The 15167-nt window shown below is 42.7% G+C and overlaps 1 protein-coding gene across 2 annotated transcripts; it reads right to left on the bottom strand.

The window, feature by feature from the left end:
* Positions 1-1468: 1468 nt before the first annotated feature.
* Positions 1469-11839, bottom strand: vps26bl (vacuolar protein sorting 26 homolog B, like). Of its 2 annotated transcripts, XR_011909344.1 has the most exons (7): positions 11341-11839; positions 9008-9164; positions 7607-7771; positions 7334-7509; positions 7113-7255; positions 5306-6638; positions 1469-5270 (listed from the first exon to the last, which is right to left on the bottom strand). XR_011909344.1 is itself a non-coding variant. In XM_072374744.1 (6 exons), the coding sequence occupies exons 1-6, from the start codon at positions 11561-11563 to the stop codon at positions 6501-6503; spliced, it is 1002 nt and encodes a 333-aa protein (XP_072230845.1). In that variant the 5' UTR covers positions 11564-11839; the 3' UTR covers positions 1469-6500. The 2 variants fall into 2 exon arrangements, 1 of the variants encoding a protein (XP_072230845.1); XM_072374744.1 differs by having other exon boundaries at positions 1469-6638.
* Positions 11840-15167: the final 3328 nt, after the last annotated feature.

Genomic DNA, 15167 nt, shown 5'->3' with positions numbered 1-15167 from the left:
TATTACGAAGGTGAAAGAAGGCTGTCCTAGAAACAGGACTGCCTGAAAATATTAACTTCCTTTCTGTTCAAACAGCTTTTTAAGAGGTTTCATATTCGCTGAGATCACAAACAAATTTAATCAAAACCTGACCTCTAGTGGCAGCCTTGGTGTTTATGTTGGGGATTTACTGTCAGGCCACACATCACATTTGGCATTTACTGGGGACTGTCATGGTGGATTTAAAGTCTTGATTCTATCACCACAAACACAATTTCGCTAAATGAAATTGGTTTTTAATGCACTGTTCAGGCTGAACAAGAGTCCCGGTACATTAGCATAAACACAGACAGTCATCCAATTTATTTAGTGGCATGCAAAAGAGTAGATACGCCTGCTTAAAAACTGCTCTCACTGTGAAAAGCCAAGAGCGTGAAAGATGACCGGATTTCCAAAGGGCATAAAGTTGAAGATGATTCAGCGTTTTTATCTTAATTTCCATCTCTTAAAGTTATAAAGCAGCCAAAGAGGACAAGAGCACCCTGCATGGTCAGTAGTATATTACTCACCTCCTTTGACAGTTTGTTAATGCTTTTTGCCGCCAGCTAAGAGGATTTTAGCTCATTCCTCCTGGAAAATGTCTCTGGGTCTCTTTGAGGTGCATCGATCATTAGATTGTGTTGGTTTTATTTTGAAGTGCGATGCCATGTTTGAGATCCTGTCCTCTTTCAATCCTCAGACTGATGTTTGCTCCCAGAATTTGCTGGTGTTGGACAAAAAACACTTTTCCCTCTATCTGTGAAAAGTTTCCCGTGGCTGCAATGCAAGTCCAAAGGAAGATCCGTCCAGCTTCAGGGCCCAAGAGTTGGAGACGTTCCTCACATTTAAACCGTTTTTTTATCCTCCAAACACAAGCTTGCTCATCCCAGCCGAAACATTTTGCTTCCACTTCGCCTTCCCACAAGACTCATTTCCAAAAGTGCAGCTTTGATTAAATAGTTGTTTTGTTTTACATTCAATTCTGCAGTGAGGAAGCTGGAAGGGTTTTCTTCTGATGACTCTTCTGTGAATCTACCTGAAGCCCTTTTGCAGTCAGAGGGGGATTTTGAGAGGTTCTCTCTTGTCGTCCGTAAACACAGCCCGACTCGCACCATTCCCATTAACTTAATTCCTTAATGTCATTATAAACTGAGGAATCTGCAGCCTGAAAGCACTTTTCTCTCTCATGGCGTTCCCCTGCTTTGTTGGCATCAGTTTTTTTTCCTATTTTCTAAGTGCTTTACAGCTGGCGAGAGCAGCACGGCTTTTCTTAAAAACCCTATTAAGCTACAGCTCTAACAAGCTGATTAAGCTCCGAGAGCTTGGTATAACATATCTGAGAGCCTAAATCTCTCGAGCAGCCCTGATTAATTTGTGGTGCTTCCTCTACCCCCCCCCCCCCCCCCCCCCAACTCTTCACACTGTACACGAAAATAACACACAAATAGGGTTTAAAAAGATTAAAAGAATGCTTTATTTTTCACTTCTAACTGAGATAAGTTCATCTTATTGTTGATAGTTACAGAAGTTTTCTCCAAAGTTTCGCACACGCCACTCTAATAGCATTTTTATGTACAAATAATATCATCTTCTGCAATGATTACAAAAATATTTAGGATATGTGCATCCACATCATGATAAACTCCTTAAACTATGGACTCAATCCGTCCCTCACAGAAAAACATTGTTTCTGAACACTGATGACATGTTTTCAGCTACTTCCTTTTTATTCAAGGAAAAAAAAAGAAGAAAAAAAGCTGATACAAAATGTTTAAAATCAACATTTACAGACAGGATGACGATAAGCTTGGACCAAAAGATGGCTACTTTTACATCGTGCTCTAATGCCGTACACCTCATCGTTATTTCTGACTTTCATCTCCGTTTACTCTTTTTTTTTTTCCCTGCAGAATCACAGCCACATATATAAAGACAGAAAAAATAGAAACTAAATCTGAAATTTGAAAATAGAAACTGTACCGAGTTGCACAGAGAAATGATGACTTTTAACTTCATGTAGGCTGGTTTCTGGGATTAAATGTTCTTTGTATCAAATGTGCTTTATAAGTAAAGTTGGATTTGACTGGATGTTTGCATAGTTAGTGTGGACTTAATCGCAGCTCATTTAAAATGACTTCTTACTGGTTTTATAGGTGCAAACTGGACAGTGTTTGTCTTCTCCTCCCTCATGTAGGTTTATGAAGAACATTTTTAAGGAGTGAGCTGGAGTTGACACTTGAGGACACAACTTTAAGGGGTTTGTGGTTACCGAGGGGTTCCAAACAGTTCCAACTGACTCCATATGTTACCGATGTGAGACGAACTGCTCATTTAGTGTCAGCCACTCCAAGTTTGGGGAGATTAGGTGCGTTTAGCAACGGGCACATTGGGAATAGGAAGTTCCAAGCAGATAATCAAACACTGGGAATATTCAACCCCTATTTATCCACAATGTGGAATGGGTCACAAAGCAGTGATATCTGACACCATTAAAAACAAACACTGGTTAAGGAGGCATCCCATGTACAGATGCTGTGTTTCTTCAACACAGTGGTTCCAGGTTCGAGTCCTGGCCTCATGTTTCTTTCCTGTCTTCCCTCTGTCTAATAAAGGCTACTAGCACCCAAAAAACCCTTTAATAAACAGGTGAAAAAAATGAAAAAAAATCAGAGAATAAACACGCTGAAATAAACAACCAACAGCAGCTTGAGGATTCTGTATCACATCAGCAATCAGTTCAGCATCCAGGAGTCTGTGGTCGACTGAATAATAAAAAACTCTCACCTTACTGCCTGGGAAGCTCTGCAGTCTAAACATGCCTAAGACTTCATATGATATGTGGGGGGACTGATTTTGGAAAGCTGCACTGACACTTTATGCTCACTAGTGTGCTCTTTTTTTTTAAGTCCAGAAAAAAAAAATATATATCTTAGAAAAAGAAGAAAGATTTAGAGAAGAAAAATCTTTATGCTGGACTTGGAAGCGAAAAAAAAACAAAAACAAAAAAAAAACAAGAAAACATAATTAAGTTTGGCTTCTTTATTTGAATTAAGTGCTCAATAAAACAGAGCTGCCTTTCGGGTACATTCAAAATAATACGATCTGACACCAGTCTCGCTTTGTGACGTGAAAAGACCGTAGTGTAAAAAGTTCTGAACACAGTCGACATGGATGGAAAGGTGCCGTGGTAACTGCTTACTAGTATGGTGCCGAGAGATTTTGGCACTATACTCTTCCAGGCACAAAGCTAACTAACCAGCAATCGAGGAACTATCGGGGACTTTAAGCAGCGACATTTTGTTGATTTCTGATTATACATCGATACTTCCTGTCATTGTAGCCCAAAGGCCCACCTGTTGTCCAAACCTGGTAGGATGTGAGAGACGCTGTCAACAGATTCCTATTGAATTAACTGCAGCTGATTTTAGTGATCAGAAATATGATTTTAATCTAATTCCATCCGTTTTGTATACACGGCCCGTCCGAAAAAGTAAAAAAAAAAAAGAGTCACCGCCTGGATTTAACTGAGCAAACAGGTAAGTGCCTCCCATTGGTAACTGGAAGGATAGTGGGGAACCATTATCTTCGAGGAAAGAATGATCGTGATCGGCGATTCCTTAAACGTTTGGTGAAATCGAATCGTAAAAAACAACACCAGAAGTCACGGCTGTGTTTAATAATGAAAGTAAGATTATTTCCACATGCACAACGCAGAGGGAACTCAAGGTATTGGGACTAAACAGAGGTGAAGCCTGTTGAGTTCTGTCCTTTTTTGTTAATTTTATGCAAATTACAGTGTGCAGGTACCAAGCGCTGATTGGCTAAAACTTCAAGAGCCCGGTACGGATTGGCTACCGGGGAGTGGACTTCTTGATAAAGACCTGGGATGATGACAGCAGGGGGACTCGTCTCCCTCTCCTCCCAACCAGCCACAACAAGTCCTGTTGAGTCGTAAAAAGAATTGTATCTTGGAGTTTGTAGGGGTGGGCTGCCATATTAGTTTCTTGAGTTTCTCCTGTTTTTTAGTATAGGGAGGTAAGTGGTCGTCTTCTGTTTTGAACTTGCTTTGTTTAGGTCAGATTCCCTCTTGAAGATAGTTTTGTTTGCTTGTTGTTTTGGCCTTGGTCCGTCAGGAAGCCCATTAGTTTATCTCCAAGTGGACATTATACTTCTTATATGAATTAAAAATAAACTTTTATGTTAAATTCTAAATAATGTCTCTGTGGCTGCTTGAGGGTTGAGGAAAATGAGTCACGTTTACGTTGTGCCTTGGTTACCCCTGGAAGGGGCATAACAAGCCTTAAGAAAACCACTTATCAGTGAGACTAATCGGAATAAAAAGGCTTCAATTTGTTAGGGAGCATAAAGATTGGACTCTGGAGCAGTGGAAGAAGGTCCATGTGGTCTGATGAGTCCAGATTTACCCTGTTATAGGGTGATGGGCACAAGTTCATCAACATTATGAGCCCAAAGAATGAGGTCAGCTGACTACCTGAATACACTGAATGACCAGGCTATTCCATCTGAGTTTTTTTTTTTTTCTTCTCTGACAGCATGATCCAAGATGACAATGCCTGGATTCATCGTGCTCAAATTGTGACAGAGTGGTTCGGGGAGCATGAGACGACATTTTTTCACATGGATCGGCCACCACAGAGTCCAGACCTGAACCCCATTGAGAATCTTTGGGATGTGCTGGAGAAGACTTTGAGCTGTGGTCCGACTCTGCCACCATCACTAAAAGATCTTGGCGAAAAATTAACGCAACTACTGGATGGAAATAAATGTTGCGACACTGCAGAAGCTTATTGAAACGATGCCACAGCGAATGCGTGCTGTAATCAGAGCTAAAGGCGGTGTTAGACTTTTCCTTTTGGACAGGCAGTGTATTTCATGTTATATTGTCTACCGTCCGTGAGACAGATCGAAACTATCGAATCGATAATTCATGCTTTACAGGACAACTTAAGTGCTTGTTTTTGTTGCCAAAACGCCGTTTTCCACAGCTAAAGTAGCCATCACAGGGGCTGCGATGTTCCTTTGCGATGGCTGACTTCCAGTAGAGCGGCAGTGCTCTGAAATATTTGGTGTCCCGTCATCGTCTCTGCTTAAAGTCCCTTTTAAACAGGCAGGACTCACAAGCAGCTATGCTACACAGCCTCACTCACATGTTCAGGGCCTGTCGTCTCATTTCAACGCCATGGGAGCACCATTAAGGTCATTTTTTTTTAAATGTCAAATATCAAAACCAACTCAAGCCCACTTCTAGAGTCTGGAGTTGGTCAACTGAAGCAGACGAGTTATTTTTAGACGTGATAAACACGGATTTGTTGGCTTTCCTTTTACTTCTGTTTTTTACTTTTCACTTTACTAAATCTAGACCTTAAGGGGTGCCCAACGCTTTGAAATGTGATGGCAGAAGTAACTCGTGACCAAGTGTCAGTATGTGATGATTTGGAGCGAGAACACCCAGCATTTTGCTTTAACTAAGGAGTAATACTGTCTTTATTAGCCTTGAAGCGACGACTTTGTGAGCCCTGCCATGACATCACCGTGTCTGTGAAGAGAAGCTGAAAGATGTCATAGTGCAAATAAGAACTACAAGACCGTGGCAACTGTAACGATGATGGAAGAAAAAAATACGCCCCAAAGCGCTCACAAGTGCTGCCCCGTCTGCTTCAGCGGAACCTGACAACAAGCCTCAACTACCTGCTGCGTAAAACATGTCAAATGTTGGTTAAAAAATATGGATTTTTGTTTAAAAAACAAACACTATCACCACTTCTCTTTATGATGGGAGCCCTGGAATGTATGGAAAAATATCTTGAGCATCATCTTATACAAATAACTGTAGTCCTTCATATGGAGACTTTTAGTCATCCAAGAGTCTAATCTTTAAAATCAAAAAGGCAAATCTTTAAATAAAAGCACACAGAGAAGTATACCGTAAGAGCTATAGTTTACCATCTTTTTATAAACGTATAATCTGTGACTATAGGCTCTGCACAGCTTCATCTTACAGCCATGTAAATAGTTTAAAGGAAAGGTAAAGTTACAAATACACCCGAGGTGGATCTGTGCATCATGTCACACACTCATACACGAAAATGCTATCTGCAAATGATATTTAGGTGCATCTAATGGGTGGATTTCTCCCCAAATGTTTGCCAAAAAGGTTGAATTTATTCATTTCAGTGATTGCTGTGGCGTTTTCTTCGTGCCGGCGCCGTCTACTCACTCAGAGTGTAGTAAACTCCATCCAGTAGGTGATTCAAGGTGGTTAAAATGAAAAACAATGAGGATTACTGGATTTGAAACTAAACCAGTCTGGGGCAGGACTGAAGCACATTCTCTCATATTTCAAAGCCTCTCGCTCGTTCAAACACCGCAGCGCATTCGATCTCAACGCAAAACAAATGATTTTCACATTCAGAGTTCAGACTGACATTTCTGCAGCTGGGAGGTGAAGTGCAGGCTGGGCTTTAGCTGTCGTCTTCCTCGGCGCTCTGGCTCGGGATCCTCTCTGGATTGAAGGAGCCCTCGAAGCGCTGGGAGGCAATGGCGGCTTGATGAGACATGCTCTTCCTCACTATGTCACCCTTCCTCCACAGAGTGATCTCCTGCAACAACATAACACAAGACTAATGGAAGACGAGGTGATATACGATGAATTGAATTCCAATTGGCTTGAATTGGACTATATTACTTAAGTGCCTTGAGATGACAATTGTTGTAATCTGGCGCTATATAAATAAAATTGAATTGAATTGAAGTTCCGGCAGCAAAATGTGACCGAAACCCAGAAGTCCATCAAATATTTCCTCACTGTCCCGATAGCTGCGCCTTCAGTTGGGTTTCGGACCTCGGCTCTGTTACAGACTGTGTATAAGGTTGTAAAAGCAAAACTTTCAGGTCAACAAAGGAGGACGTTAAAGTGTCAGGACAGAAAACTCAAAGCAACATGTCTGAATATGCTGAATGCAGAACTGCATTTTGCTTGTAAACCAGGCTGTTTTCCACAGAATGAAACCCAACAGGTGATCAGACGACCTACAGATCATTTCCGACTCGACGCCATGAGGCCGTCTGTGTACCTGCTGTTTAAAATAGCGTCTTTCCTCCTCGTCTATGAGGACCAGGTTGAGGTAGTACCGCACTGAGAACTTCTTGTTAATGTCCCTCATTGTAGGCGCCATCTCATAGCCGGCCAGAAACAGCCTGATGGGGATGGACTCTCCTGCGATACCAGAGGACAAAAAGCAGCTTTAGACGACAACAAATGACAGGAACCGGCGGCGGAAAGGCTAAAAATCACCTCTGACTGGAGCACCGTCCATGATCTCATACTTCGCTATGGTATCGTTCTCGTGGTAGACGTTAGGCCCTGTGCCGGTTGTCTCTCGCTTGATGATGTCGATCTCCATGTGTTTGATCTTAATCCTGACCAGCAGGAAGTAAATCTTCCCTACAATCACATCTTTGAGGTGATACCTGCAAGCAGACGACACGATCCATCAATAAGTTCCACCGTCTGCAGCTTCCAGGCAGTTCCCATGTGAAAGAAAAGAGTCACACAGGTTACTCATACTTGGACTTATTGTACTCGAACTCGATGTGCAGACAGTCCTCAATCCCCACTTCCATCTTGATGGAGGAGTTGAGGTCAGGGTACGAGCTCAGCGTGTGAACCACGATGTCGAGCTCTTTGCTGATGTCGTTCAGTCTCTTGCCAACCGTCGCCCTCAGAAAGTAACTGTGAGCAATAAAATCAGACGAGAAACCTTAGTTACAAAACCAGATGTTGGTAAATGCAAAGCTGCAACATGCATAAAGTAACAGATTAAATGTTTAAAATGCGTCGTCACGTTTGGTGCAGGGAGGAGCGATTAAAAACGGGCCGTTTCTAAGGGCCGAAGTATGCGTGTGTGTGGCTCAAATAAAACACCCCTGCAGAGCAAGAACCTCTGATGTATTGAGCTCACAAAGCTAACACGCTAATCTGTATCCTGTCCGCTTGCCTGGAGGAAGATAAGCTGCAATCTCGCTCAGAACAGCGCGAGATAAAAGTTTTCCCAACGAGAAAACCTTCAAAGCGAGCTGTGATAGATGGGAGCAGCGGAAAATAACGCGATATGGTCGCACAGCGGCGCAGAAACACAAGCTGCAGTTTTCTCTCGTTCATTTATCTCAAGGCTCAACGCTTTCGGCTGATGACGCAAACTGCTGGATTCCTCCAAACGGGAGATCATATGCCTGCCGTTTATTTGTCATACAAATAAGTACCTTAAAGCAATTCATTTATCTTGAAGCAACTCTCACACTGTGGGTGCATTGAGATAATAAAGACGTGTAAACTCTGTCTTCTGTGAGGACGATTATGGGGCCGTGATCACAGCCACCTCAAATAAATGCAGCTCCACAGTTTAACTGTTAACTGGGACACGCCTAACATGCTCTGTATTGTTAGCAGTAGTAGTTTCTTTGCAGCGGCTCCACCATTAAGGCCTGATTCAGTCCCCCTTCCCATTCAGTGTTGAGCTCTCTCTTTTCCTTCAGCTCTCGGAAGCATCATTCTTGGCTCTAATCAGAGAAGCAGATCTTTTGACGGCTCTCATCAACTTTTCGTGAGCAGCAGGTGGAACTCGGGGTCATCTTCTGATGAGAAGATCCATAAGTGAGCTGGTTTTACTGCAGCATAGTCGTTTTTCAGACTATATTTTGAAGTTTTCTGGTCTGACTGACCTTAAAGTAGTGACGGACTGCTGTTTCTTACTTTGTCATGAGGTCTTTGCCCTGAAATGAAAAGGTTTGTCCAAACTTTTGAGTGGTAATGTGTCTGAGGGGCTGTTCATCAGTGCAGGTAAAACAAAGACAACACTTCGCTCGCGACTAATTCTTCACTTTCCAGCACTGGACGAATAACACGAGCCCTTCAGCGAGCTCGCACTCCACTGACGGGGCGAACAACGGGGCGAACAACGGTGCTTACCGTAATTTGACGTTCTGACCGGTGTAAGACTCGTACGGTTTCTCCACGTGCGTGAACTCGAAGTCAAACGTCTGCGACTGCGTCAGCTCCCCTGGTCGAGCCAAGTCTTTCACCAGAGACACGAACTCGTGGTGGTTTCCTCTGTCGTAGTACAGCTCTGGAAAACACGTCATTGTCAGATCATTTTGACCCGTTTTACAGGAGGCAGCGACATGAAAATGAGGCCGTAATTGAATCATAACGCAGCATCCTCTGCAGCTCTAATCTACCTCACATGACTGACACTTATGATGGGATTTGGCTGTGTCTATATGACCTCAAACTAACCTAATGTGAAACAGTTTCTATACATATTTTGGCTTCTTTTGCAACCCCCAAACCTAGATGCATAACAGTTATTCTTGTGGATTTGAATCCAAATAGCAGCGAAAGAGAAAAAAGGAGAAATGGAGGAAAACTAATCTTCCATTCATGCTTTAAGTGGATGAAAAGGACAAAGTAAGAGGAAGTCCCCAAGGCTGTTGCTCACTCAGCTAAACTTGTGTAAAGAAAAAAAATTAACTAAAACTAACCAAACAAGCTGCAGCAGGACAGAACAAGGGTTTCTTTTCTGAATCTAAGGGCCCTTGGGCTTTATTTACACTGTTCCTTCTTTTTCTTTTACAGCCCAGTTGATCACGTAAAGAAGAAGTTCCTCTTCAGTGACGCACACTGCCTGAAAAATATACAAACATGTGCTGTCATGAATTTCATCACTTTCAGGTTTGGGCTCAGCTCATTGGGAAAACGATCCACCGACTGCAGTTGGATAGATTAACGTTTTCTTGTTGACGGATCTTTTTTTATTTCTATGATTTCACCAAGAATGATGAGATAAGGCACAAGCATAAAGCGTTTCCCTGTTTATCTCTTCTGTTGTGGTAGAAGCCTTCAACAACAATCCCTCCATCGGCCACACTTTATGACTCTGGGAAAGCCACTGACCTTCGTTCTCATTTATTTCGTTGAGTTGAGGAAAAAAAGCAAAGAAAACACACTGTGACAGACTGATTCCCAATGAGCTGTTAGCTGAAAACTTGGTATATCTCTAAAAAAAACTATCTGAAAGTGATGTCCTTAAGGAATGAGAAAAAGACCTGAGAGATGAATCTGGACCTTCAGCTGATCCATCTACTGTTGGCCCAAGCCTCATCAGAAATGGTCTCCATGGAAGGATGGCTGTCAAGAAGCCATTTTTAAGGAAGGGAAACAGGGAGTAAAGCCTGAGCTATGCCAAATGATGCAAGAAGTGGACTGAAAATCAGTGGCAACAGGTCTTATGGAAGGATGAATCCTCCCCAGAGCCCAGACCTCAACATTATTGAAGCAGTGTGGGATCATCTTGACAGAGAATAGAACAAAAGGCAGCCGACATCCAAAGAAGAGTTTTGGGATGTCCTTCAAGAAGCCTGGAGAACTATTTCTGAAGACTACTTAAAGAAATGACAGAAAGCTGGTCTAAGAGGGTTCAGGCTGAGTCATAGCAGATACTGACCGTCAGGACTCGTTAGAAATGTGCACACTCTGGCTCGAACGTGTTTCAGGAAATTGCTGCACCCGTTTTTGTTTTCCGTGCAATTTGTTAAGACATCAGGATTTGCTCGTGACTTCTGCACACGACTAAGTTGTAAATTTTGTTCTGAGGTGTGTGTGTGTGTGTGTGTGTGTGTGTGGGGGGGGGGGGGGGGGGGGGGGGGGGGGGGGGGGGGGGGCAGATCACTCTCATGTTCGGATCATCGTGGCGTCTGTATTTGATGTCAGTTTACAGGGCGGGTATTATTATCCTTCTTGGCACGTATCTGTCAGCGTTGTTCTAAAGATGCTTAAACCAGCCGAGAGGAAAAAAAAACAGATATCAGTCTGGTGCTGATCAGAAAAATAAATAAAAAATAAATCTTAACAGGCTTCAGAAGCTGAGAAATTTCCCTTTATTACACATAAGACGCAATGTTTCACTTAGTTTTTACAACTGTGTGAGAGAGTAGCTGTTGTAGTTTGAGGGAATATATTCAAACGGGGGTCAAAGGTCACAGAGACAGCTCGCCAATGGCTGATGTGTCAGCTGACGGCAGTTTACGCCCACAACTGTCATGAGACCCGACACTTCAAAGTGACACTTTAGCGGCTTGTTGTGGGCCGGTGGGGACTTTTAACTGCTTAACTTGTCACTTTGTAGCCTCTAGTTTAATAAACCCCCTGACGTGGGTTTAGTCGGTGCTTGTAGCTGCTTTTAAACCACCTCATGCCACAGTTTGGTGACTTCTCTGTGAAGCACAGGCCTGCCAGCTGCTTACCGATCTGCCCGATGAACTCGATTTTAATGCCGTTGTGCTCCAGCCGCTTTCCCGGGTATTTCAGCGTCACGTTGACTTTTCCCGACACCGTTTCCCCGTCGTAGAAGAGGAAATATTTGTCCTTCCTGCCGTCTTCGCTCTTGTGCTCGGCTTTCTTTCTCGTCTCGGCGTCGTTCAGAACTATATCGATCTCCGCACTTTGGCCAAAACCGAAGAAGCTCATGGCTGCTGGTCCGTCTCTGTAACCGGATCCTGCAGGGAAATGCGCCTCTGTCCCCACGAAGCAACAACCCGTTCAGTAGTTTCTTCTCCTTTTGCTGTGCGAGCCGCTTCCAGATTATTGAATATTCCGAGTTACAACCGGGTCACTGCGCAGGCGCCGACCGTCACGTGAAGGAAACCTGTGTCATACTGTTGTCTTCGTTTCGTTCGGTGGTTTTCTATCCAAAGTCGGATCGCAGCTCTTAAAACTAAAACAGGAAGAAAAGCTCTTCTTCTGCAGCTGTAAATGCTGCCACTTCCCGTGTAGTTGGAGACCATTTGCGCTTTAGTGGCGCAGTAACACCGGCCATGAATACAACGAGAGTAGCGTTAACCCAGAGTTCTGCCTGACAGGCTCTACTTGGTAAAAAGAAGGGAGCAAATGCATAATTCTATCACGCGTTTTTTTCTAACATGTAAATACAGCACTCTGCAAAAGTCTTGAGACACCCCTCATTACTTTAGACTGTCTTTTGGTCTTTTAAAGTGGTCTTGAGCAACCGTTCTCCATTCTTTCTGAAGGTCTTTCAACGTTTTCTTTGAACATTGACTGCTTTTTTCACTCATTTTCAATTCAGTCTGAGTATTCAAGCCTAAAAAAAGACACCTAACTCAAGGGATGAACCAATGTTGTGTCTACACTGCATTTTGTTGCTCACAAAGACACATTATTTGTTCCCATTTCTTTAATCGCAGCCATCAGACTCAGAAAGTCTTTATTGTCATTGTAATTAAATATAACCAAATTGAAAAGCCTTGGTGCAAAAACCATTTTTAAAAAAATGCATCTTAAACCTCTGAAATAGTACGGTAAATGAATAAAAAAATGAAAAGCTTTTAAAACAGTCATCGTTGGGAACATTCGAGCACACATGTTGCAGCAGATGAAAATAACGAAATGATCCATAATTTAATGCCAGTGGCATGAAAACTACTTTTAAACTTATTAGTTTTTGCTCTTGGAGTCTTGAAACATCTGCTCGAGGGCAACAGTTCAAACACGGACTGGTCCCTGAGAATGTTTTGAGAATATTTCGACATCCACACACACACAGAGGCAGAAAGTCAACATGCTTTCTATGGAGCAACGGTGGAAGGACACCGGCAGTCTTTGTGGGAGTGGGGTTGTTCCTGAGCACTGTCAGGAAGCAAAGCCTCTGCTGTGCCTTCTGCATGACAGTTGTGGTGTTAATGCTCCAGGACGGGTCATCCTGAATGTGGACCTCCAGAAATGGGAATTCTGAGACCCTCCGCATGCAGTTCCTTCTGATGAACAGGGGCTGGAGGTCTGCTTTCTTCCTTCTGAAGCAGTCAGTTAGGAAGTCCTTAATCCTTTAATAGATGGTGTGGGGTATTCTCAGATTTGTGAGTTTGGTCACCAGTCTGTGGGGCAGGATGTTATCAATGGTATATGAAGTCCACAGAGAGCAGCCAAGTGTAGCTCCCAGTCTGCTCAAGATGGGACAAAGCAAAGTGAAGCGCTTTGGGTACTCCATCCTCTGTGGACATGTAGGGTCTGTAAGGCAAACTGGTCAAACCTGAGTGCGATGTGTAAAAATGACCAAGGTCCGGGACCAGTTTTTTGAAGCACTTCATGATGATCGGAGTAAGTGCTACGGGATGATAGTCATTAAAGCTGCAAATGTTATCTATAAAAAATACCAAAGATCACACAGTTTGACAGATGTAAAATAGTATTGTTGCACCAACAAGGTGAAAATTTGGCATATCTCAGCATGGTGTGCAGTGAGTTTTTAAAACATTTGACAAACTGGACAAGTAGAAGACAAAAGAAGAAGAGTCAGGCCTTAAAAACTATGTAATGCAGATGAACGGTATCTGAAAGTGATGTCCTTGAAAGAGGAAAGAATCAAGCAAAGACCTGACCCAGGACCTGAGAGATGCATCTGGACCTACAGTTGATCCATCTACTGTTGGCCCAAGCCTCATCAGAAATGGTCTCCATGGAAGGGTGGCTGTCAAGAAGCCATTCTTAAGGAAGGGAAACAGGGAGAAAAGGCTGAGGTATGCCAAATTACACAAGAAGTGGAATGAAAATCAGTGGCAACAGGTCTTATAACATCGAAAGAAGAGCTTTGCGATGTCCTTCAAGAAGCCTGGAGAACTATTCCTGAAGACTACATGAAGAAATGACAGAAAGCTGGTCTAAGAGGGTTCAGGCTTTGTTGGAGAATAAAGGTGCTCATACCAAATATTAACTTTATTTGATATGAGCTTGATGAATATTAACTAATTTTTTGCTTTACATACTATATTTGTTCTCTCCAACCCAAAATGCAGCAGAGTAGCCTACTGTACAGTGACTTTCTTTTTCTGTTGAAGTCTAAAACCTTAAACCAAAACGAAAGTTAAAAGTTGAACAAACAGAAACTTTTGAAGGTTTTCAAAAATCATCACAATGAAGCAACAAGTTGTGTCCTACTGTATGAAAACTGGTTTCATCTGTGTTACATCGACTTCGGCACGGTAAAAACCTTCAACATTATGACATTTCCAGAATTATGCAGGACGGAGCCATCAGCCCCTTTTCACCTGACATCTGGCGTGAATAAGCAGAGTTCTTTGCAGTGTCTGGAGCTGCTGCACTGAGTGAAAAAGAGACCTTCTGCACTCAGTTTTGCGATGCTCGGCCGTGCCTTTAGAGGGCAGAGTGACGCCACACCAGCAGACGGATTAGCCTGAGTGCCCTCCTCTATTCAACTCCTGTAAGGAGGGTTTGTGCGTTTAAGCTCCAGATGTTTTGTGCCATCATTTAGTATTTAAAGAAGAAAAAAAATTCCATGCCATATTAAATCCCCGCCCACATTATAAGCTCAGCATTTGTTGTGTCTGTTTTTTTTAAAAAAAACATCTGATAATCCTTTGAAACTTCGAAAAAGGTCCCCTCCGTCAGAGTAGAGCTACAGTTTTCGACGTCAGTGAAGCAAACACCAGAGCTTTAAGCAGCATGTTTCACTCACACATCAGTGTCTATAACTAGTGTATGAGTATTTCAAATGAAACGAAATGGCTTCAAATGATGAAGTGTGAGTGTTTTGCTTCATCTTGTCACCAGGCTCCTCTGGGAACAGATTTTCCAAACGACCTAATTAGTTCTGGAGGGTTTTTTTTTTGTAGTTTTTTTTTTTTAATGAAAAATGATTATGATTCTTCGTTTGGGAAGATTTTTTAAATGTCTTTTATTATCCAGCCAACAGTTAAAATGGTCCCCTGCTCCTGAGCTCCAACAATCTCCTTTCATAAAGCTCTCTTTCTGTTCTGAAAAAGGAAAAAAGAAAAGAATAAGAATGTCTGACAACAGAAATCACAGTGAAATTCTACTATTTCCTCTCCTGTTCTGTCAAATGAAGCATTATCCATCCGAAAAAAACAACTGAAACCAATGATTTTAGGTGGGACTGTAGCCCCTGACTCAAAGACAGGGCATATCTCATGTCAGTGTGTCAGTGCATCACACAGTGCTGTGATATTTTCCAAATAGGCAACACCCTTCTGTCAGATGGATTTTCTGCCATCTGTTCTCTACCCCTCGCTGCGGTGTCTGC

Source organism: Leuresthes tenuis, unplaced genomic scaffold, assembly GCF_036924035.1.
Source record: "Leuresthes tenuis unplaced genomic scaffold, fLeuTen1.0.hap1 SCAF_21, whole genome shotgun sequence".
NCBI classification, from domain to species: domain Eukaryota; kingdom Metazoa; phylum Chordata; class Actinopteri; order Atheriniformes; family Atherinopsidae; genus Leuresthes; species Leuresthes tenuis.
Note: the sequence above shows the minus strand (reverse complement) of the source record. Positions and strands in the feature narration are given on the sequence as shown.